The 22,404-nt window shown below is 46.5% G+C and overlaps 1 protein-coding gene across 1 annotated transcript in view; it reads left to right on the plus strand.

Moving 5' to 3' along the window:
• The window catches only part of LOC138799217 (alpha-2-macroglobulin-like protein 1), an 88,073-nt gene extending 71,016 nt beyond the window's left edge, over positions 1-17,057 (plus strand). The window contains exons 33-36 of the mRNA XM_069980103.1: positions 7,020-7,088; positions 11,112-11,214; positions 15,710-15,751; positions 16,901-17,057. Of these exons, the coding sequence (XP_069836204.1) occupies positions 7,020-7,088; positions 11,112-11,214; positions 15,710-15,751; positions 16,901-16,926 (240 nt within the window). The 3' untranslated portion in view covers positions 16,927-17,057. The remainder of the gene's footprint in view (positions 1-7,019; positions 7,089-11,111; positions 11,215-15,709; positions 15,752-16,900) is intronic.
• Positions 17,058-22,404: the final 5,347 nt, after the last annotated feature.

A 22,404-nucleotide genomic window follows, 5' to 3' on the forward strand; every position in this document is an offset into this window, starting at 1 on the left:
TAAATTGCAAAATATATAGATGGTCTTATTGGGATGGGATGCACGCCAATGTAGATAGGTATAGGAGCTATTTGATCCTGTTATGCCCTGAGCATGGTGCACCAATGTAACACCTGGAGTAGTGGATCCACTGGACCGTCACCAGCGATGGCACTAACCTCACCAGGGAGCGGAGTCTAAGGGGCCGCTGGTTTTCACCAGAGCCCGCCGCAAGGCGGGATGGACTTGCTGCGGCAGGCGACCCCCAGGTCGCTACCCCTGGCTTGGTTGCTAGTGACGGCAGGCAAGGCGTAACAGGAGCAGTAGGCAGGAGATGGTGCTGGCCGAGGTCTGTAGGCGTAACCGCAGGTGACAGGCTGAACACAGGAGCAATGGTGAAACAGGGGAGCAGGAACCAGGAACAAGGACTAGGGACCAGGTAGCGGATAGGAATCAGGAACAACAGGGAGCTGGGCCAAACGCTATGGGAAGCATGTAGAGGCTCCAACACGAGGGACAGGGCATGCTGGGATTTATAGGGAGTGATTGGGTGCAACTACCAATTAGGGACGGACTGGCCCTTTAAATCTGAGACAGCCGGCGCGCGCGCGCCCTAGGAGGCGGGGACGCGCGCGCCGGCCGGCACAGACGGAGACCGGAGCGGGACGAGGTGAGGCGCCCCCCGGGGCCGAACAGACCGCAGCGCCGAGTCCCTGCACAGGGACCCCGGCAGCTGCGTGGGATAGAGGGCGGTCGCGGCGGCGGCCCGGAGCACGGGACGCCGCCGCGGCCATGACAGTACCCCCCCCCTTTGGCCTCCCCCTCTTTCTAGCCTGCAGGAACCCCTTGATGAGGTCTTTGTCCAGGATGTTAGCCTCGGGTTCCCAGGACCTCTCCTCAGGACCAAATCTTCTCCAGTCCACCAGGAAGAATCGTCTCCCTCTGACAGTTTTCATGACCAGAATGTCTTTAACAACGTAGACGTCGTCAGAAACGGCTTGTGGAACAGAGAACGGAGTCTTATCGGAGAACCGGTTGAGGACCACTGGTTTCAAGAGGGAGACATGGAAGGCGTTCGGAATCCGCATCGTAGGGGGTAGGCGGAGTTTGTAAGTGACGGGGTTGATGCGTTTTAGCACCGAGAAAGGACCAAGGAATCGAGGACCAAACTTGTAGCTGGGAATCTTGAGTCGAACATATTTGGCCGAGAGCCAGACTTTGTCACCTGGAAGAAAATTCATGGCAGGTCTCCTCTTCTTATCAGCCTGGTCCTTCATGCGTTCAGAGGCTTTGAGTAAGGACTGTCGAGTTTGCTCCCAGATCGACTGCAGGTCAGATAACAACTCCTCCACGGCTGGGACCCCAGAGGATGGAGAGAGAGGCAGAGGAGGACGAGGGTGATGCCCGTAGACCACATAGAAAGGAGACTTGCCTGTGGAACTCGAGTCCAGATGGTTATAGGAGAATTCCGCCCATGGAAGTAGATCGGACCAGTTGTCTTGGCGGCTGGACACAAAATGACGTAGGTAGTTACCCAGGATCTGATTGACTCTCTCCACTTGCCCGTTGGTCTGGGGATGGTAGGCCGATGAGAAGTCCAGCTTCACTTGGAGCTGCGAGCAGAGGGCACGCCAAAACTTGGAAACAAATTGAGAGCCTCGATCGAACACAATGTGAAGAGGCAGTCCATGCAGGCGGAAGATGTGTCGGAAGAACAACTGAGCCAGACGAGGAGCAGAGGGTAGTCCAGGAAGGGCCACGAAGTGAGCCATTTTGGAGAAGCGGTCCGTCACCACCCAAATGACTGTATTGCCCGCAGATGGGGGTAGGTCCGTGATGAAATCCATCCCAATGTGGTGCAAGGGACTGGCAAGGGCAAAAGTAGGCCGGCAGGTCTTTGACGGGGAGACTTATTCCTGGCACAGACTGCGCAGGAAGCCACAAAGTCCTTGACATCCTGAAGGAGATTGGGCCACCAGTAGTGACGGGAGATCAATTGCCCGGTCTTTTGAGCTCCTGGATGCCCGGCCACCAAAGAGGAATGCCCCCACTTCAAGATACGTTTTCGGAGTGTGGGGCGCACATAGGTCTTACCGGGAGGCAGCCTCTGCAGAGCAGAGGTGGCAACTGGTACTAGGCGATCAGGAGGTATTATATGATGAGGAGATTCCTCTTGCCCCATGACATCGGATGCTCGGGATAATGCATCGGCCTTAATATTCTTCTCAGCTGGACGGAAATGAATGGTATAGTTGAACCGAGAGAAGAAGAGAGACCACCTGGCCTGCCGGGGATTGAGGCGTTGAGCCGATTGGAGGTAGAGGAGGTTCTTGTGGTCCGTGTAGATGTTAACGGGATGTTTAGCCCCCTCTAGGAGATGACGCCACTCCTCCAGTGCCAACTTAATAGCCAGGAGCTCACGGTCCCCAATCGTATAGTTCCTCTCGGCAGGGGAGAAAGTCTTAGAAAAGAACCCACAGGTTCTGGTCTTGCCTGATCCGTCCCTTTGTGAGAGGACAGCTCCTGCGCCCACAGAAGATGCATCGACTTCAAGCGAAAACGGCCTGGTGACATCCGGACGGACTAGAGCAGGAGCAGAGGCAAAGGCGGACTTTAGGCTATTGAAGGCTTGTTCGGCCTCAGGAGGCCAACGTCTGGGATCCGCCTTCTTCTTGGTGAGAGCCACTATGGGTGCGACCAGGGTCGAAAAGTGAGGGATGAATTGCCCATAATAGTTGGCGAATCCAAGGAAACGTTGGATAGCTCTAAGTCCCGCAGGGCGTGGCCACTGGAGGACAGCGGAGAGCTTGGCCGGATCCATCTGTAGACCCTGGTCGGAGACGATATAGCCAAGAAACGGAAGATTGCGCTGATGGAAAACGCACTTCTCTAGCTTGGCGTACAGATGATTGGCCCGTAGTCTTCGCAGGACCTGACGCACTTGTGCCACATGAGTCTGCTGGTCAGGGGAGAAGACCAAAATGTCATCAAGATAGACAATGACGCAGACATAGAGGAGGTCTCGGAAGTTATCGTTCACAAATTCCTGGAAGACCGCTGGGGCATTGCATAGGCCGAATGGCATGACCAGATATTCGTAGTGCCCATCCCTGGTGTTGAAAGCGGTCTTCCATTCGTCTCCTTCACGAATACGGATCAAGTTATACGCTCCCCTGAGATCCAGCTTGGAGAAGATCCTAGCTCCACGAAGGCGGTCGAATAGTTCGGGGATTAGCGGAAGAGGATAACGGTTCTTGACAGTCACCTTATTTAAGCCCCGGTAGTCAATGCATGGGCGGAGGGAACCGTCCTTCTTCTGCACGAAGAAAAATCCGGCGCCAGCGGGAGACGTGGATTTACGAATGAAGCCCTTCTGTAAGTTCTCCCGGATGTAGGAGGACATGGCTTCAGTCTCGGGCACAGAGAGGGGATATACTCGACCCCATGGAGGAGAAGTTCCTGGAAGAAGGTCTATAGGGCAATCATAGGGCCGATGAGGTGGTAGGGAGTCCGCCTCCTTAGCCGAGAAGACATCAACAAAGTCTTGGTAATCCTCCGGTAGTCCAGACAGAGGCTTGGCGTAAGCAGGTGACCTCGTAGAACATTTGGGTTGAGGAGACCTCAGGCATCTATTTGGACAGTCCTGGCCCCAACTGAGAACCTCCCCAGTTCTCCAGTCAAGCTTAGGGGTATGTAATTGCAGCCAAGGAAGACCCAGCAGGATGTTAGAAGAGGAATGGCGCAAGACGTAGAAGGAGATCCTCTCCTGATGTAAAGCGCCCATCTGGAGGATTAGGGGTACAGTCTGGCAGTGTACCGCTTCGTTAAGAATCTCGCCCGTGACCGAAGAGATAGACCGGGATTGGGCTAGCTGGATCACGGGTAGCCGCCATCTTTGGACCAAGGAAGCAGAAATGAAACTGCCAGCAGCGCCAGAGTCGATGAGGGCAGTGGTCTGACGAACTTGCCCAGAGGGTGTCTGGATGGAGACTGACAGTCAACCTTGGAGAGGTGGCATTCACACCTAGGGAGGCCTCTCCCACCGGACCTAGGTGCGAGCGTTTCCCGGACGCTGAGGACGTTGGGGACATCTCTGCCGATAGTGATCAGCACCACCGCAATAGAGGCAGAGATTCAGGTTCAGTCGACGAGTCCTCTCATCAGTTGTCAGGCGAGCACGTTCCACCTGCATAGGAACCTCTGGAGACGACTGGGACATGGGAGCAACGGGATTCTGGAACACCGGTGCCAGCCGAGGATGGCGACGGGGCAGACTCAGACGCCGTTCTTGCCGGACCTCCTCCTCTCTCTCGGAAAACCTGGTGTAGACTCTGGTAGCCAGTAGGATGAGTTCGTTCAAAGAGGTAGGCAGGTCTCGGGCAGTGAGCACATCCTTCACTTGACTGGACAGGCCCTTTTTAAAGGTGGCAATCAGAGCGGCCTCATTCCAGTCTAGTTCCGCAGCCAGGGTGCGGAACTGGATGGCGTAATCACCAACGGAGGAAGTCCCTTGGGATAAATTGAGGAGAGCAGTCTCAGCCGAAGACGCACGGGCAGATTCCTCAAAGACAGAGCGGAACTCGTCCAGGAAGATTCGGAGATTGGCAGCAACCGGATCATTACGGTCCCATAGTGGCGTGGCCCAGGCCAAAGCTCTACCCTCCAATAGGCTGATAATGAAGGCCACTTTAGAGCGCTCGGTGGCAAACTGACTGCTTAGAAGTTCGATATACATAGTGCATTGGGTCAAGAATCCTCTGCACAACTTGGGGTCACCCCCATATTTACTTGGGAGAGCCAGTCGTAGTTTTGAAGAGGCTGCCGGAGGTGATGACTGCTGAGCTGTGGTATGCTACTGTACGGCTGCAGTCAGTTGTTGGATAAGCTGTGACTGTTGCTGGATCTGTTGAGCCTGTAGGGCGACCACTCGGGCTACTTCGCGGATATCAGGCACCTCGCCGGGATCCATGGTTGGAGCCTACTGTAACGCCTGGAGTAGTGGATCCACTGGACCGTCACCAGCGATGGCACTAACCTCACCAGGGAGCGGAGTCTAAGGGGCCGCTGGTTTTCACCAGAGCCCGCCGCTAGGCGGGATGGACTTGCTGCGGCAGGCGACCCCCAGGTCGCTACCCCTGGCTTGGTTGCTAGTGACGGCAGGCAAGGCGTAACAGGAGCAGTAGGCAGGAGATGGTGCTGGCCGAGGTCTGTAGGCGTAACCGCAGGTGACAGGCTGAACACAGGAGCAATGGTGAAACAGGGGAGCAGGAACCAGGAACAAGGACTAGGGACCAGGTAGCGGATAGGAATCAGGAACAACAGGGAGCTGGGCCAAACGCTATGGGAAGCATGTAGAGGCTCCAACACGAGGGACAGGGCATGCTGGGATTTATAGGGAGTGATTGGGTGCAACTACCAATTAGGGACGGACTAGCCCTTTAAATCCGAGACAGCCGGCGCGCGCGCGCCCTAGGAGGCGGGGACGCGCGCGCCGGCCGGCACAGACGGAGACCGGAGCGGGACGAGGTGAGGCGCCCCCCGGGGCCGAACAGACCGCAGCGCCGAGTCCCTGCACAGGGACCCCGGCAGCTGCGTGGGATAGAGGGCGGTCGCGGCGGCGGCCCGGAGCACGGGACGCCGCCGCGGCCATGACAACCAATCTACCCCTACTTGCTCAGAGTGTAAGCCCTAAAAAGGGCGGCTCCTGCTACCCCTAGTCCCAGACCCTACGCTTAGGGCCCTATTCCACAGGAACGATAATCGGCCGAATCGGCCCCATTCGGCCGATTATCGCTCGGTGGAATAGAGAGAACAATCAGCCGATGATTGTGTCATCGGCTGATCGTTCATTTAGGGCCAGACCTAAAATCATCGTTCCCCCACTGTCCATCGCTACGGTGGAATAGCGGTGTGCGGCGGGCGACCGATTTTAGAAGGGCAATACATTACCTGTCAGTTCTTCTCCTCCGCTCTGTCTTCCTCCCCGGACCCGCGCGCTCTAGCTGCAGAGTGGCCTGTCAGCTGACGGAGCGCTCAGCCAATCAGAGGCCGGGACCGCTGCGGCCTGTGATTGGCTGAGTGGCCTGTCAGCTGACAGGCCATTCTGAAGCTAGAGCGCGTGGGACCCGGGGAGGAAGACAGAGCGGAGGAGAAGAACTGACAGGTAATGTATGCTGCAAGGACATCGGTAGCGATGTCCCTGCAGCCCTCGCTCAGCGATCATCTGGCCTTGGAATAGGCCCAGTAAACAAGCGGCGATCTAGCAGATCAGCGCTCGTTTACATCGTTGATGGGGCCCCCATCAGGCCCCCATTGTTGATCGGGGCTCCATCAAACGTAGAACGAAAAGTCGTTAATTGTTGTCTTTCAACATGTTGAAAAGTCATTGCCGATCGTTCACATTTCTGTCAGTGGTTCCCAGATAAAACATGCTGTGTGGGTGATGCAAAAATGATCATTTATAACAGCAATCGGTGAATGTAATAACCTCAGAATCGTTACCAACTAAATCACCAGCGGTCACTAGCAATCTATCTTTATAGCAAAACTTTACACAATAATTGCTAACTTAAAAGTGGACCGACCTGTCACTGGTTCTGAGCTAGCAAAGCTGCTAATGGGCCACAAGTGCCCAGGAGGCAAGCTTTCCTGCTTAGGTGCCCAGACTTTCCCAGTCTCTACTCTCACCTATGGTGGATAGCTCAAGTGTCCAATCAGAAAGCCACTAGAGCTATCAGTCATAGGGAGGGGGAGGGACCAGGAATAATCTCAGTACAGCATGCTGTGGCCATCTAGGAGGAGGATTGTATCCCCTGGGCACTTACAGCAGCAGCCGGGACTTTCTACAATGGACTCCCCTCCACCTATGTATGTCTGTCAGCTCAAACCTGCTTACATGTCCCGATTAATATTTTTCTAAGCATAATAATTTCTTACCAAAAGTGATTATAAAAAGCTTTAAAGAATTTTTGTCACCATTTCTATCAGTTGCTATCCTTTAAGGAGTGACTACACATAAAATCTCTTCTTATTTTTGTTAGCTGAAGAAAAATCCTCTGGTAGAGAGAACAGAAGTATCGGAGGGCAAAATCTACATGTATCTGGAAAAGGTAAAAAACAAAAAAAAGGGTAATGTATTTTTGAAAAGGATTTGTTGTTTGAGTTACGTTCTTATATTAAATATTATGTTCTAATGTTCCATGTCAGTTAGAATTTTTTTTTAGAATTGTTTTTTTAAAAAAATGTTAACAAGTTTTTATTGATTTTACAAATAACTTTTATCTTTACACTGGGCTAGAGGGGACGGCAGTGGAGAAGGTAAAATGGATCTGGACGATAGATGGTGGATTCATGGTACAACAGTCTTGATGAATTGTAATATTAGAATGCCGTGCAATAGATGTGCTGTAGCAAAAAAGAGTCCAGGATGTTTTCTTTTGATGGTAGACTTGAATTTTTCCAAGTATGCTGCAGTACCGGGATGATCACCGGCCGGTGTTTTACTAAATGTGAACATGGCCGTAGACTGCAAACGTTTAAAAAAAAAAAAAACTGTTTAAAATTGCTCTATTCCCATCCTTATAACACTCTTTTCCTTTGGTCTATAGGGCTGTGTGAGGTGTCATTTTTTGTGCAGTGATCTTTTTTTACTATTGGTACCTTGCTTGCGTATATGTGACTTTTTTGTTCACTTTTTATTAAAATTTTTCTGCATTTGATGTGACAAAAAAAATCAGCATTTTTGGCAGGTTTTTGCGCTTACACAGTTTACCGTGTGAGATCAGGAATGTGATAATTTAATAGTTTGGGTATTTAGCACGCGGCGATACCTTTTATATCTATAAAATGGCAAAAGGGGGTGATTCGAACTTTTATTAAGGAAGGGGATTTTTATTAATGAAAAAACTGTTTTTTTTTTTTATTATTTTAATTTCTGATTTAACTTTTAGTCCCCCTGGGGGACGTCTATATAAACAGCACTGATCTCTTATATAATTACAGTTTTCACAGCTGCATTTAAATGTCTAATTAGCGGGTGCAGCAATTGGACCGCACCTAATAATAGCCACGGTTCTAGGCTGCAAATAGTGGGCGGGATCTCAGTGGTTCAAATCGAGGTCGCTGCGTTACCCCTCTCTGAACCCCCTTTGTCCACATCAGAACTTACATTTACGTTCTGATGCAGGAAGGAGTTACAGGGGTAGTTCACCTAACACCCCCCACACTGTCCGTACTTGCAGTGCAGGTCCTAACTGACCGTTCGCAACTGGGCGTCAGTCCCTGCACTCAACTAAGTGCAAAACACAGATAAGACGCAGTACAGGCGAACAAGGTACAATGACAGTAGACAAGGAAAAGTCACAAACACACACAGAAAGACCGGACCAAGAAGGCAGCAAGGAATGGAGAACCAAACGAATGGAGGACAAAAGCCAGAGATGCAACAAGGTAAACTGAGAAACAAAAGCCAGAGATAGTAGCAAGAAAACTGAGGACAAGGCAAGGAACACTGAGGACTAAGCGAGGAACACTGAACCAAAAGACAAAGAAAGGCAAGAAACAAGCAAAGGGGTCTAAGGGAGAACTAAGAAAACATGGACTGGATCACAGAAGACATAAGCAAAGAACGGAACAAAACCAGGCACGGACTTAACCCCTTAACGACATCGGGCGTAAATTTACGCCCTGATGCCGGTAAGGGAGTTCAGAGCGGGGCCGCGCGGCGACCCCGCTCTGAACCACGGCGGTCCGCGATGTTATCCCGGAGGAGCGATCTCCGTTTCTGAAGCCGGCCGGGGACCGCTCCAAGATGGCGCCGTCCCCGGCTCGGCACTCGTTTACTTCCGGCTGCAGCAGCCGAAAGCAAACGAGTGCCTATCTCATGGATCTCTGCAGCATATCTATGCTGCAGAGATCTCTATGAGAGATCAAAGCACTTATACTAGAAGACCCCCAGGGGGGCTTCTAGTACAAGTGTTAAAGTAAAAAAAAAAGTGTTGTTAATAGTAAAAATCCCCCTCCCCTAATAAAAGTCTGAATCACCCCCCTTTTCCCAGGTTATAAATAAAAGTAAATAAATAAATAAACAAACATGTTTGCTATCGCCGCGTGCGTAATCGCCCAAACTATTAACTAATCACATTCCTGATCTCGCACGGTAAACGGCGTCAGCGCAAAAAAATCCCAAAGTGCAAAATTGCGCATTTTTGGTCGCATCAAATCCAGAAAAATTGTAATAAAAAGCGATCAAAAACTCGTATATGCGCAATCAAGGTACCGATAGAAAGATCACATCATGGCACAAAAAATGACACCTCACACAGCCCCATAGACCAAAGGATAAAAGTGCTATAACCCTGGGAATGGAGCGATTTTAAGTGACGTATATTTGTTGACAATGGTTTAAATTTTTTACAGGCCATCAGATACAATATAAGTTATACATGTTACATATTGTTTTAATCGTAACGACTTGAGGAACATATATAACAAATCAGTTTTACCCCAGGCTTTTTTTTTTTCAATTTCACCACACTTTGAATTTTTTTCTGGTTTCGCAGTGTACTTTATGCAAAAATTCAGCCTGTCATTGCAAAGTACAATTAGTGACGCAAAAAATAAGGGCTCATGTGGGTCTCTAGGTGGAAAAATGCAAGTGCTATGGCCTTTTAAGCACAAGGAGGAAAAAAATAAAACGCAAAAATCGAAATTGGCCCGGTCCTTAAAGGGTTAATGCCAAAAGCGCAGTCTTTGGCGCAGAGGTCAGATCTTCACGCAGAGAGTGGCACTGATGTCTTTTCAGACACGATCATGACAGCTACGTAAGGGCTTATTTTCACATGACCAATTGTACTGTGTATTCCATCTTAGTATATGCTACGAAACAAAAAGTGTGTGGGGTGAGATTATGAAGAATACATTTTATCAATTTAGAAGGTTTTATTTTTACATTGACTTTATTTTGTGGGTCAGTACAATAAAAACAATACCCAATTTACATAGCTGTTTTTTTATTTATACTTGTTTTACTACTTAAAGTGTTACTGTCATTTCAATGTCATTTTTCTGGAAATAATAAATATCAATAGTAAAAGCGATTTTAAGAACTCTGTAATAGGTTTTATTTAGCAAAAGAGTTTATTTCTGTACTTAAAAAGCTGTTTTGCTAGCTCCCCCCTGACTTCAGAAAAAGCAGGATTTCTGTGTCTATTATGCTCTAAGGAGAAGGGAGGGGTTGAGAGGAGTGAGTGAGCACAGAGAAGAGAAATATCAGTCCTGCTCAGCACAACACCCTGCAATCTTTCAGCAAGTTCCTAGATAAGCAGTTTGATAAATCTCCCCCTTTGTGTGTATGCCGTTCACCATGCTTGATCAGTAACATTATATTTGAACAGTTTGGACATTTATGCATATAACACTTTCCTCAATTTAAAAAAAAAAGGGGCCATGGAGGGGATTAAAATTTTTATTAAGGGGGATTTTTTTAATATCTTTAACCCTTAGGCGACCCTGGACGTACCCGTACGTCCAGGGCTGCCTCCATGTGTTCAGAGCGGGGCCGCGCACGCTCTGAACCGCCGCGATCCCAGATGCCGCTCGTAGCCCGGGACCGTGGCTATTAGCGGGCATGGTCTGATCGCCGTGCCCGCTAATACAGTAATCGGATGCAGCTGTCAAAGTTGACAGCTGCATCCGATTACTTGATGCAGCCGTTCCCTGGTGTCTAGTGGGGAGGATCGCTCCTCCGGGATGTTGTCCCAGAGGAGCGATCCACACGTAATGGCGCTGATCCCGGCTCGGCACTCGATTGCTTCCGGCTGCTTTAGCTCCCCCCCCAGGGGGCTTCTAGTATAAGTGTAAAAGTAAAAATAAAAGTGTTGTTTTTAATAAAAATCCCCCTCCCCTAATAAAAGTTTGAATAACCCCTCTTTTCCCATGTTATAAATGAAAAGAAATAAATAAATAAACATGTTTGGTATCGCCGCGTGCGTAATCGCCCAAACTAGATCTCATTGCTACAAGGCAACTGTATATACTTGTATATCTTCCTTCAATATATTGCCAGTGTTAACATCTTGCACTCTCTCTTGTATGTATGGACATTTTATTTTCTCCATTTGGCTCTTTTGTAGCTCACACATGATCCTGTGAGCTTTGTCTTTACTCTGGAACAAGAAGCTCTGGTAGAGAATCTGCAGCCGGTCACTGCAGAGGTATATGACTACTATGATCCAGGTATGTGGAATATAAAGCAAATCACTCTAGTCTTACACACAGGATTTCCCAGAATACTGTTAACCAGATTAATTTCACAATCATTTCAATAGACCTCTTACTGTAAGGGCCCTATTACACAGAAAATCGTTAAAGCATTCAAATTTAAATGATAATCGACTAGTGTAATTGCAGGCAACGATTAAAAAATCGTTCAAGTGTCTTTGATCATTGATTTACATCTGACACTCGTGTACATTGTTAATTATTCGCTAATTGTTCGCTGTAATGCTGTGTTTACACGGAACGATTATCGTGCAAATTCGAACCATAATCGTACGTGTAAATGCAGCGAACGATTAAACGACGAGCAAGAAATTGTTCATTTTGATCTTTCAACAAGTTCTTAAATCGTCGTTGATCGTTCGCAAAAAATTCGCAGATCGTTCCGTGTGAAGAGTCGTTCGCCAATTTAACCAATGTGTGAAATAGGCTTAAAGCGATCGCAAAACGAATTTTTCCTTACGTACCGTATAAACGCTGATCGTTATGAAAAAAAATTTTTACTCCGACATCGTTAATCGTTCGATTGGGCGAATTATCGTTCCATTTAAACGTAGCATAATGCTGCGTTTACACAAAGCGATAATTCGCCCAATCGATCGTCTAACGATTTTGAAACAACGATTTGGTTTTTAAAACGGTCAGCGTTTAGATAGTTAGGAAGATTCATAAAAAAAATCGTTATTGCGATCGTTTTTAAGATCGCTTAAGCCTATCTTTTACATAGGGTGAATCTTTGGTAGACTGTTTACACGAAGCGATCTGCGAATTTTTCGCGAACGATATACGACGATTTGTGAACATGTTGAAAGATCAAAATGAACGATTTTTTGTTCGTCGCTTGATGGTTTGCTGTGTTTACACAGAACGATTATCGCTCAAATGCCATCGTTATTGCAAAAATTCGAACGATAATCGATCCGTGTAAACGCAGCATAATTCCAAATCATTACTTCTTTTGCTGGGATTAGATGGAGTAAACGATTGCAGTAACGATCGTTGTAAAGATCATAACTAACAGCTATCGTTCTGTGTAATATAGTGAACGATTTCAAGTTAACGATGAACAATAATAATAATAATAATAATTTTTATTTATATAGCGCCAACAGATTCCGCAGCACTTTACAATTCTGGGGGTACATACATAGACAGAAATCAGACATTACAGAGCTATACATATAGTTATCCATACAAGAGGAGTGAGGACCCTGCTCGCATGCATGAGCTTACACACTATCGGGAGGGGGTTTGAGACAGAATGGCAGAGGGGAAAAGTGCATCATTGTTCTTATGGTCCGGCCATCTTTATAAATAAGGCAGTGCAAGTAAAGGCCCTATTCCACGGAACGATTATCGTTCGTATTCGGCCGATATCGGCCGCTATGTACGATAATCGTCCGGTGGAATAGAGTGCAACGATCAGCCGACATTGTTCATGTCGGCTGATCATTGCAGTCGCTTGTTTTTCAACATGTTGAAAAACAAGCGACTGATATAGCAGCGATCTGCTGCCGTCGCTCCGTTGAAAAGGAGCATCGGCAGCAGACGCTGCTATATCCTATGGGCTGCCCGGACGATCAGCGATCCCCCGGGCAGCCCCCCCGCAGCTCCCCGCCGCCCCCTCCCGCACTCACCTGCTCGCTGCAGCCGCGTTGAATATCGGCGGCAGCGAGCGGGAAACGAGGAGCAAACGAGCGCTGAGAGCGCTCGTTTGCTCCTCTAAAGGCCCTATTCCACGGAACGATTATTGTTCGTATTCGGCCGATATCGGCCGCTACGATCGATAATCGTCCCGTGGAATAGAGTGCAACGATCAGCCGACATCGTTCATCTCGGCTGATCGTTGCAGTCGCTTGTTTTTCAACATGTTGAAAAACAAGCGACTGATATAGCAGCGATCTGCTGCCGTCGCTCCATTAAATAGTAGCGTCGGCAGCAGACGCTGATATATCCTATGGGCTGCCTGGACGATCTAGCGATCCTCCGAGCAGCCCCCCCCCCGCAGCTCCCCGCCGCCCCCTCCCACACTCACCCGTTTGCTGCTGCCGCGCTGAATAGCGGCGGCAGCGAGCGGGGAACGAGGAGCAAACGAGCACTGAGAGCGCTCGTTTGCTCCTCTGACGACCCGTGGAATAGGGGCATTAACGACCTGTGGAATAGGGGCATAAGGGTGGGTGAACCTGTCACCAGCCAATCTAGTTTGTGTTTTTCATTAATCGTTAACCGTTAAAAATCGCTTCGTCTAATAGGATCCTTAGGGCCCTATTCCACCGGACGATTATCGTTCAGATTATCGTTAAATTGTTCGAATCTCAACGATAATCGTTCATTTGAAATGCAGTTAACGATTAACGACCGAACGAAAAATCGTTGATCGCTTTATAAGACCTGGACCTATTTTTATCGTTGCTCGTTCGCAAAACGTTCGCAAATTGTTCGCATTGAATAAGATGTCGTTCGGTCGTTTGCAATAGATACGAACGCAATAGCGAATAAATAGCGAAGAAAAAACGATCGCAAATACGATCATAAGTAACGATTATCGTTTCATGGAAATGAGTGAACGTTTTCAGGTCTTTTGCAATAGCGGTCGTTTGAGATCGTTAATCGTTAACGATTATGCAAACGATAATCGTCTAGTGGAATAGGGCCCTTAGAGAAGCATAAACTACTGACAGTCAAGCAGGATAATGTGTCACTGACATTGTTCTGTGCAGCTGATCCTCCTGAGTAACATGGACAATAAGTAGTCCTCTCCATTATGTGTGTGAGCCCAGTAGTCCTGGATATTCATGAGAAGCAGGCAACTCCGCCCACCAACTTCTGATTGTCAGTTATCTATCCATGCTGTGTATAGGCAGTCACCTGTCAATCAGCAGCTGGAGAGTGGGGGAGGGCTTGTGGCAAGAATTCAATTTTCCTGCATATTAGGAGAAGGGCTGAACAGAAATATAGAACTAATACACCGATCTGTTTTGCATTTCTGTCACTAGTTTATGCTGCTTTCATTTAAGGCAATATAAACTTAGCGACAGATTCCCTTTAAGTACATTCTCTTGTCATTAACCCCCAAACTCTGAAATGTTATACAGTGGATTTGTAGGTTTAATTAAAGGGGTTGTCCAGCGAAAAAGAATTTTCTTTCAAATCAACTGGTGTCAGAAAGTTATATAGATTTGTAATTTACTTCTATTTAAAAATCGCTGGTCTTCCCATACTTATCAGCTGCTGTATGTCCTGCAGGAAGTGTTGTTTATTTACATTCAGACACAGTGCTCTCTGCTGACATGTAACAGCACAGTGTGTGGCCCAAATAACACTTTAATACTGTTGCAAAAATAATAATGCAATACAGTGCCAAAACAAACAAAAAATATTTCGTATAGTATTTAACCAGTTCAAGACTGAGCCCCCCCGCAGCTCCGTGCCACCCCCCCCCCCCCCCCCCCCCCAGGACTCACCGGGTAATAGCGAGCAGGGAGACAGAGGCAAACAAGCACTGACACAGCACTTGTTTGCTCCTCCAGTCGCCCCATGGAATAGGGGCTTTAGAGAAAGCATAGCTACTTTCTTGCAAAAACAGCACCACCCCTTTTCTCAGGCTACAATGCAATTTAGCTCCTTTCTCTTAAAGGAGTTGTCCAGAGAAAATCTTTTTCTTTCAAATCAACTGGTGTCAGAAAGTTATATAGATTTGTAATTCACTTCTATTTAAAAATCTCAAGTCTTCCAATACTTATCAGCTGCTGTATGTCCTGCAGGAAATGTTGTTTTCTTTCCAGTCTGACACAGCGCTCTCTGCTAAGATATCTGTCAGACAGGAGCTGTCCAGAGCAGGAGTGGTTTTCTATGGGAATTTGCTGCTGCTGCTCTGGACAGTTCCTGTCTCGGCCACAGGTGTCAGCAGAGAGCACTGTGTCAGACTGAAAAAGAAAACAACATTTCATGCCGGACATACAGCAGCTGATAAGTACTTGAAGACTTTAGATTTTTAAATAGAAGTAAATTACAAATCTATATAACTTTCTGATATCAGTTGATTTGAAAGAAAAAGATTTTCGCTGGACAGCCCCTTTAAATGGAACAGAGCTGTAAAACCCCCCACCCAAACTGAGGACAATAGTGGTGCTGTTTCACTTTTTTTTTTTTTAATTTGGTGAGCCGGAAGCTATGGTTTGGACTATTGCTTCCTCTTATTCCTTCTTTCTGTGTTTATTGTGTATTTTATACATTGTGCCCCTCCTAAGGTCATAAAAGACATTTGGGGGCATTTTGTTATTGCTAATTTCCCCTGTAACTGGGATTGACAAATTGATATAATAGTAATAAAAGGGCCTTCATGCAGGGTGCACAACCAATATTCTTCTTCCTTTCTATTGGATGGAATAGGTATTTAGACCCTAACAACTCTCTGCCCGTGAATTATATTTAACCTATATTTCTATTCCAGATGAGCACACTGTGGTTGAGTATAGCGCCCCATGCAGTGCAGGTAAGGAATGATTCCTAATCATTTTGTCTTTGGGTTCAATATTAGCGGTTTTAGCAATAACATCAATAGTAAAACTGGACCATCCTATTTTGAATATTGGTGATTTAACCCCTTCAAGACAAAGCCCTTTGATGCCCGGATATCCGGGTCAAATTAATGCAATGTTCCTCCTCGCCTTCTTTCACTGATATATAATTTTGAAAAATCAGCAATCTTGGTGTTTTTTTTTCTTTTTCGTTTATTCGGTTCACCGTGCGGGAACAATAGTGTTATATTTTAACAGATCGTACGATTCCGTATGCTACGATATATAATATGTTTATTTATTTATTTTGAATATTTTTATAAAGGGCAAGGGGGTATTATTGGGATGGGGGTTTATAAGGTTTTTTTTATACTTTTAAAAACTTTTTTCTTATTACACTTTTTTACACTTTTAGGCTATGTTCACATAACATTTTTCTTAAAAGTACAGCCGTTCTTGCTATCGGCAACAACGGCCGTACTTTGTATAAAAACATACGTTACCTTGCTTTCTATGGGATCCCGGCCGTAGCATATACAAATTGTATACGCTCCGGCTGGGACCCCTCGCAGCGCCGTAAAGAACTGACATATCAGTTTTCTGCGGCCGCTATTCAGTGAATATCGGTCGTAGGAAACCCTGTCAGTGCATTCTATGAAGTTCATAGTGTGCTATGGGGAGTTCTAATGCGGGCACACACGGATGCGCCCGCATCAGAACTCTGCGGCAGGAAAGATCATCCGGCCAGTACTGCAGTGTCTTACCCTCGGCTCCCTGGACTCTGATGTGTGCGGGGCCGCTCTCACTGCAGCGGTCCCGCACACATCAAACCCCCTGAATTCAGGAACGTATATATACTTTCCTACTGCTTGGGGTATGTGCAGTAGCAATTATGTATGGCCACGCCTTATCGGCCAAGCGGGGGATACGGCAGGTGTACACCAGGGAGAAGATGGGAATCTGCGCCTTCTCCCTGGCATACGCCTCAGGCGGGACCTATATAAATGTCCAGCTATATGTTAAAAAAGACCAGTTAAATCCTAGCTTATACAATAAGTATAGATTATACAAGAAAGGGCTAATCAAATGTATTTGTTCTAAACAAAGATTTCTATTTTTTATAGGTTTTAAGAAGACAAAGAATTACTGATCAAGGGTCCCATTACACCAGCAACCTCGTAAGAAATAGACAATGACCAGAGCATCTGGTCATATACACCATGAAATTCTTTGTCTAATAAACAACCTCTTAATAAAGTGAATGTGTCCTGCTAACATGAATCTTGTCTCATGTCTCTTGTCTCATTTGTATTAGGACCATGTATACAAGTGGACTTATTTATACACAATAGAACAGTGTGAACTGTATATATTTATTATGCAGCCAATAGATGTGTTGTAGTACACTGTGATACCCAGTAGGGGCCGCCAACACAGCACAGCTCCTGAACAATGCCGACTTGTATCAGTGTTAGAAGGATGGAACTTTAAAAGCAGGATTCTTTTTATTTATGACGGATCTATTTTGATTAGTTTTACAAAAAATGCCAAAAAATTAAACAGTTTTGCATTGTTCTCTTGGTATTGCAAAAAGCAACAGGAATTAGGAGTTTTTTATAACTAGAAATGAGCGCAACACATGCTCAAGTACGATTGTCCATCTTTAGAATACCTAGGGAGTCCATCTTCAACCACCATTATTGAAATCTATCTACAACACATCCACTAGCTGCATATATGTATGTATATAGTCCAGCCAATCCTCTGTGGGCAGATACAGTTACTTACTCAAAGGCTTATACATTTAGAGTTCGCACATACAGTATATACTGCAGAATTTTTATTGACTGCTCATTTATATCTACACAACGTAAAATACACAGTGTATACAGTACATAAACACATACCCTTACATACTCAGGGGAGAACATATAGGACCCCTGGGTCCTCCACAGTTCATTCTTTTTTTATCATGTGCCATCAGGGCATATCCATAGTCATGTCATGATGCACAGACACATGGCACATTGTTACATGTAACACGCAGTGGTGGCCCCAGGAGAATGGGAGACCTGACAATTTTTCCAGGAAAAAAGAGATCTTGCAAAAGACTAGTATATAGACTGGGGTCTGGTCCTGTCTGGAATCTGTATTTTAGGGGGGTTGGTGTGAGCTCTGTAATTTTTGGGGTCTCTAACTGTCCAGGAATTCTGGTCTGGTTTGTGGTGGGCTGTAGTGGACAGCTTCCCCTCCCTTCCACCTCAGCCCACAGCTGTAGACCCTGCTGCTGCCAGCCACCAGAGCCGCAGGATGGCAGGGGATCAGCAGGTCCATAGTGCAGGGGCGGAGCTCTCTCATGGCCGCCTCCTCCTCCCCTCATCTCCAGCCCTTATTTGGAGCAGTGTGGCCACATCACCTGAGCTCCGCCCACTTCCCGCTTTTTTTCCTTGCTCCCTTGCTCTTCTAAGAACGCTATCAAAGCTATGCAGTGATAAACCCCAAATTGGGGTTACTACTCAAAAGGAACAACCTTGTCTATGTCAGGGGTGCCTGTTCTATACCTAGTCAAGACATTTCAAAAGAAAGAAAGGTTCGTCTGCAGTGGAGCAAAGTGCGACATAACCGAAGGACTCCAATGATTTTGCTGGGCCATCTCGGGGTAACCTTGAGTGGTTAGCTTTGCCCAGTCGTGCAATCCAGGGGCTTGTGCTACCAGACCTGGCACTGCGTCGTCTCTTCTGGCAAAAGGCAATATATCCTAAACTGTAAGTACGAGTATCTTCTATCAAGATTCCTACAAGTCAAGTCATCCTGGCAGAGTACTGTTACCAACTAGACAAGGCCTCTTGGTAGGTTCTTAGCCCCACATGTCATGCCGAACTAAAACCCAACCAAATCAAGTTAAGCCTAACTGAAACCCAACCTATGTATGGCGTACATGGTGTGGTGTATGGCGGGACTGCGTGGCTCCGTTACGATGAGTAATTTCCTTTCTATTTCTTTAGGATTGGAGCGGCCACGAAGGCGGCAAGTTGGAGCTTACCAGAGGATGTGGTGATGGGCATAGGGAGGTGGGAATCTAGGTAGTATCACTCGTTTGTTAGGCCTCACTTAGTGTGTGTGTGTGTGTGAATGAGGTCTTCTTTTCTGTCTTGTTTTGTGTGCTGTTAACCAAAATTTTCCTTATGCGCTTTCGTTTAGCTGGTGGTGGTGGTCTACCATGGATCATGGGACATTCCTATATTCGTATTGGAGCAAGGAGCGCGGAGGTCAGGGATACAGCCTATTACCTACGCTGAATTCCGGAATTCCAGGTGGTACCCGGCTGTCTCCTCCTTCCCGCAGACCAGGAAGGCATCGGGATTCAGATGTGGAAGGTTTTACAAGGTTCGAGTTCTACAGAACCTACGACTTTCTGCTGTTCGATCATCTCTACTCCCGAATTGGCACAGTGCCACTGGGGGTAAAAGTTTAGCTACTGGGGCTACTGGCTGGCGCCCTGCCAGACCTCCCTAGATTTGGTTTCAACATGTTATTTATTGTTATGTTATTTATATCCTGTTTTGTTTATTCACTTTAATAAAGAGGTTATAGGGATAGCCATAAGATGGGGGAAGGAGGGCAGGATGGGGGCAGAAAAAGGGGGTTATTAAAGTAGTAGTGCTGCGTTTTTCTTTCTCTGCTTAATTAACACACATTACAAAGTTATATAACTTTGTAATGTGTGTTAATAAGCTGGGAAAAACAAACGGCGATCGTCACCGGAGGGATGGTAAGTAACATATTTTGTGTGTCTGTGTTTTGTTTTTGTTTTTTTGGGGGGGGCTGCCGCACTACCCCTTTAAGGAAGAGGGTTAAGAATAGGTGGAGTGAACTCAGCAATACCGAGTCATGTCAGTTCCTGAGTCAGAGCAGTGCGGCTAGGGGAAAAGTTGCAGTACTGGTGCTGCTAGATGGTGCCCTGCCAGGCCTCCCTTATTTTTTGGATCTCTGATATGTTTTATGTTATTTATACCGTATTTATATGCCTGTTCAGCTACTTTAATAAAAAGGCTGTTATGGCCATTTACCCCATTGTTAACCCCATTGTGCATTGATTCTGTGGGATCTGTTTAGAATGGGAAAGGTGGGGTAAAAGGGAGAATTTATTAAAGGTGGGGTGGGGTGGGGTAGAGTCATGATTTTTTTGGAAATGTAGGATTCCTTCAGATCAGGCTTCTCATGCAAAGTAACAGCCACGATCATACTGCATCCACTAGATGTGTTGTAGTACCACTTGATTCCCAGAGGAGGTCACTATTGCACAGCTCCTAAACAACAAGTTATATCAGTTATGGAAGGATTCATCAGGCGTGATCTTTTTTTTTTTCTTTCTTCCCCCTCAGGTCATGTGTGAGTGACTACAAGGAAAATACAGCTCATGATTCTTAGAACAGTTTAAGAACAAAACTGCAACATAACCTTTATAGTCCTAGCCTTAAAGGGGTTATCCTAAGATTAAAATATATACTCAGGATAGGGAATAACTAGCTGATCATGGGACCCCCACCATTCACCAACACAGAGACCCCTTGTTCCCTGAGTGACTAGAACAGCAGCGCACATGCTCATTTCATTCTCTATGACAGTTATAAACATTGACAAAAGCTGCACTCTGCTGTTTGTAAGTCTAATAAGGTTAATGGAGCATTTCCACTTTATCCACTTGGGGACAAATGACCTCTGTTCTTGTGATGAGTGAGGGGGTAACAGTAGTCGACCCCTTACTGATCAGCCAGTAATCACCTATCCTGTGCATCAGGGATAACCCCATTCTACTGTCTTTACAGGATACTCTGTTTATTCAAAGGGGGATCAACCTTCACGATAACATTGCCATAGCTTCAATGCATTAACAATAAGCACCTTTTCCCAGAGACTTAGGGCCTCTTTACACAGGGTGATTTGCAGCTGTCTACGGAAGCAAACAGCACAGATCAGCACTTGTTTGCAATGCTTTAACAAGGCACAGCTAATGAAGAGGTCGGGCCACACGAACGATCCCTGTATCTCCTACTTAACAAAGGGGAAATTTATGCCTCGAAACGCGTTGTTTATGAGACCATTAAAATTCATTGTTTTACTTCATTAAACCTGAAGCCGTGAAGCGCCATCATTCTGGCTCCTGTGGTCCCCGCCTACCCCGAGGATCCGACACTTCATCTACCATTCTCCATTCCCTGATCTCCTGGCTTGGGATCTCGGCATCTACCCTTGGAGCCTGGCTGCTACGGCTACTACCTCTTTCCTCACTGATAGTGCATACAGGTGTTGTGTTCTTAGCACAACACCATCAGGTGAGCAGTTTTATTATCAGCTTGTTCGACCTACAATCTGTTGTTTACGTTATCACCCTATGGCGCCCTTTCCACTTTTTTAGCCCTACTGTATCGTTCAAGTGGCCTTTTAAATAAATTGCTATCGGCTGCACATCCCCTGTTTACACAAGGAGATCTGCAGCCGGTAAATAATGATTTATAGGACTGGACAAAAGATGTGATCAACCGGCAAACAGACGTTTTTCTGCTCCTCGGCTGATCACTGGCACTGGCTGATTATTGGCTTAAAGGAAACCAATTAGACATTGTTCCCATCAGCACAGTATATATCTAACATCCGCATCTGTGGCAGTAGCTTTACATTGGGAGAAAAGATGTTTTATTATGCCAGGAGAGGGGCAACAACTAGTCATCTGGGCGGGGAGCTGCTCATAACTAGTCACGGCTCTCTGCCTCTCAATGCACAGTGCAAGGATGATTGACAGGTAGAGATACCCGTTAGTAGCCTCTCTGCCTGTCAATTATCCCCACACTGCGTGCTGACAGGCAGGGAGCCGTCACTAGTTGTCATAAGCAACTAGCAACGCTCATTGCCGATAATCAGCCTGTGTATAAGGGCCCTCAGTAAGATCTTTATAGGAGTTCATAATAAATATCTACTTGCCCTAAATGAAACCTATCACTACCTTTCCAGACGATAGTTTGTATAAAAGATTACAGTGCAGTCACATCCAGTGACAGAGTTGTCTTCTCTGAGCAGTCATTAACTTTTCTTTTTCCTCTCCATCTTGTGCAGTAGGTTTTTCCAGTTGGTAGACAAGTTTCCGCAGTAGGTAGTGGCCCCTATCATGTAGGATCCCTCTCTAGGTAAGCCTCCTTGTAGGTAGATCCTCCCCCCTCCCACCCATCAATAATATACCTCCTGTAGGTAGTATTAACCGTGTAGATATTATCCTCTGTCACTAAGTCCTCCTGTATGTAGCCCCCTATAGCTAGTGTCCTCCTGTAGGTGGCCCACCCATAAGTATCATCATCATCGTAGGCAGATCTCCTACATAGTTACATGATTTGGTGGAAAAAAGATGAAGGCCGTCAACTTATTTAGTTCTGACAACTTGCTTAAACCTGTTTTGAAGCCATTGTCTTCAGTGCTCCTGTATGTTACCCAAACCCCTTACCTGTATTGGAAAGCATACGTTTACACATATACGCTTACACATACCGAGATCCCCCCAAACAAACCGATCACCAAGATCACTGGACATTACTGTCACAACATACAGCCAAATAATCACTAGTAAAGCCTGGAG

This window comes from Dendropsophus ebraccatus, chromosome 8 (assembly GCF_027789765.1).
Source record: "Dendropsophus ebraccatus isolate aDenEbr1 chromosome 8, aDenEbr1.pat, whole genome shotgun sequence".
Taxonomy (NCBI): Eukaryota; Metazoa; Chordata; class Amphibia; order Anura; family Hylidae; genus Dendropsophus; species Dendropsophus ebraccatus.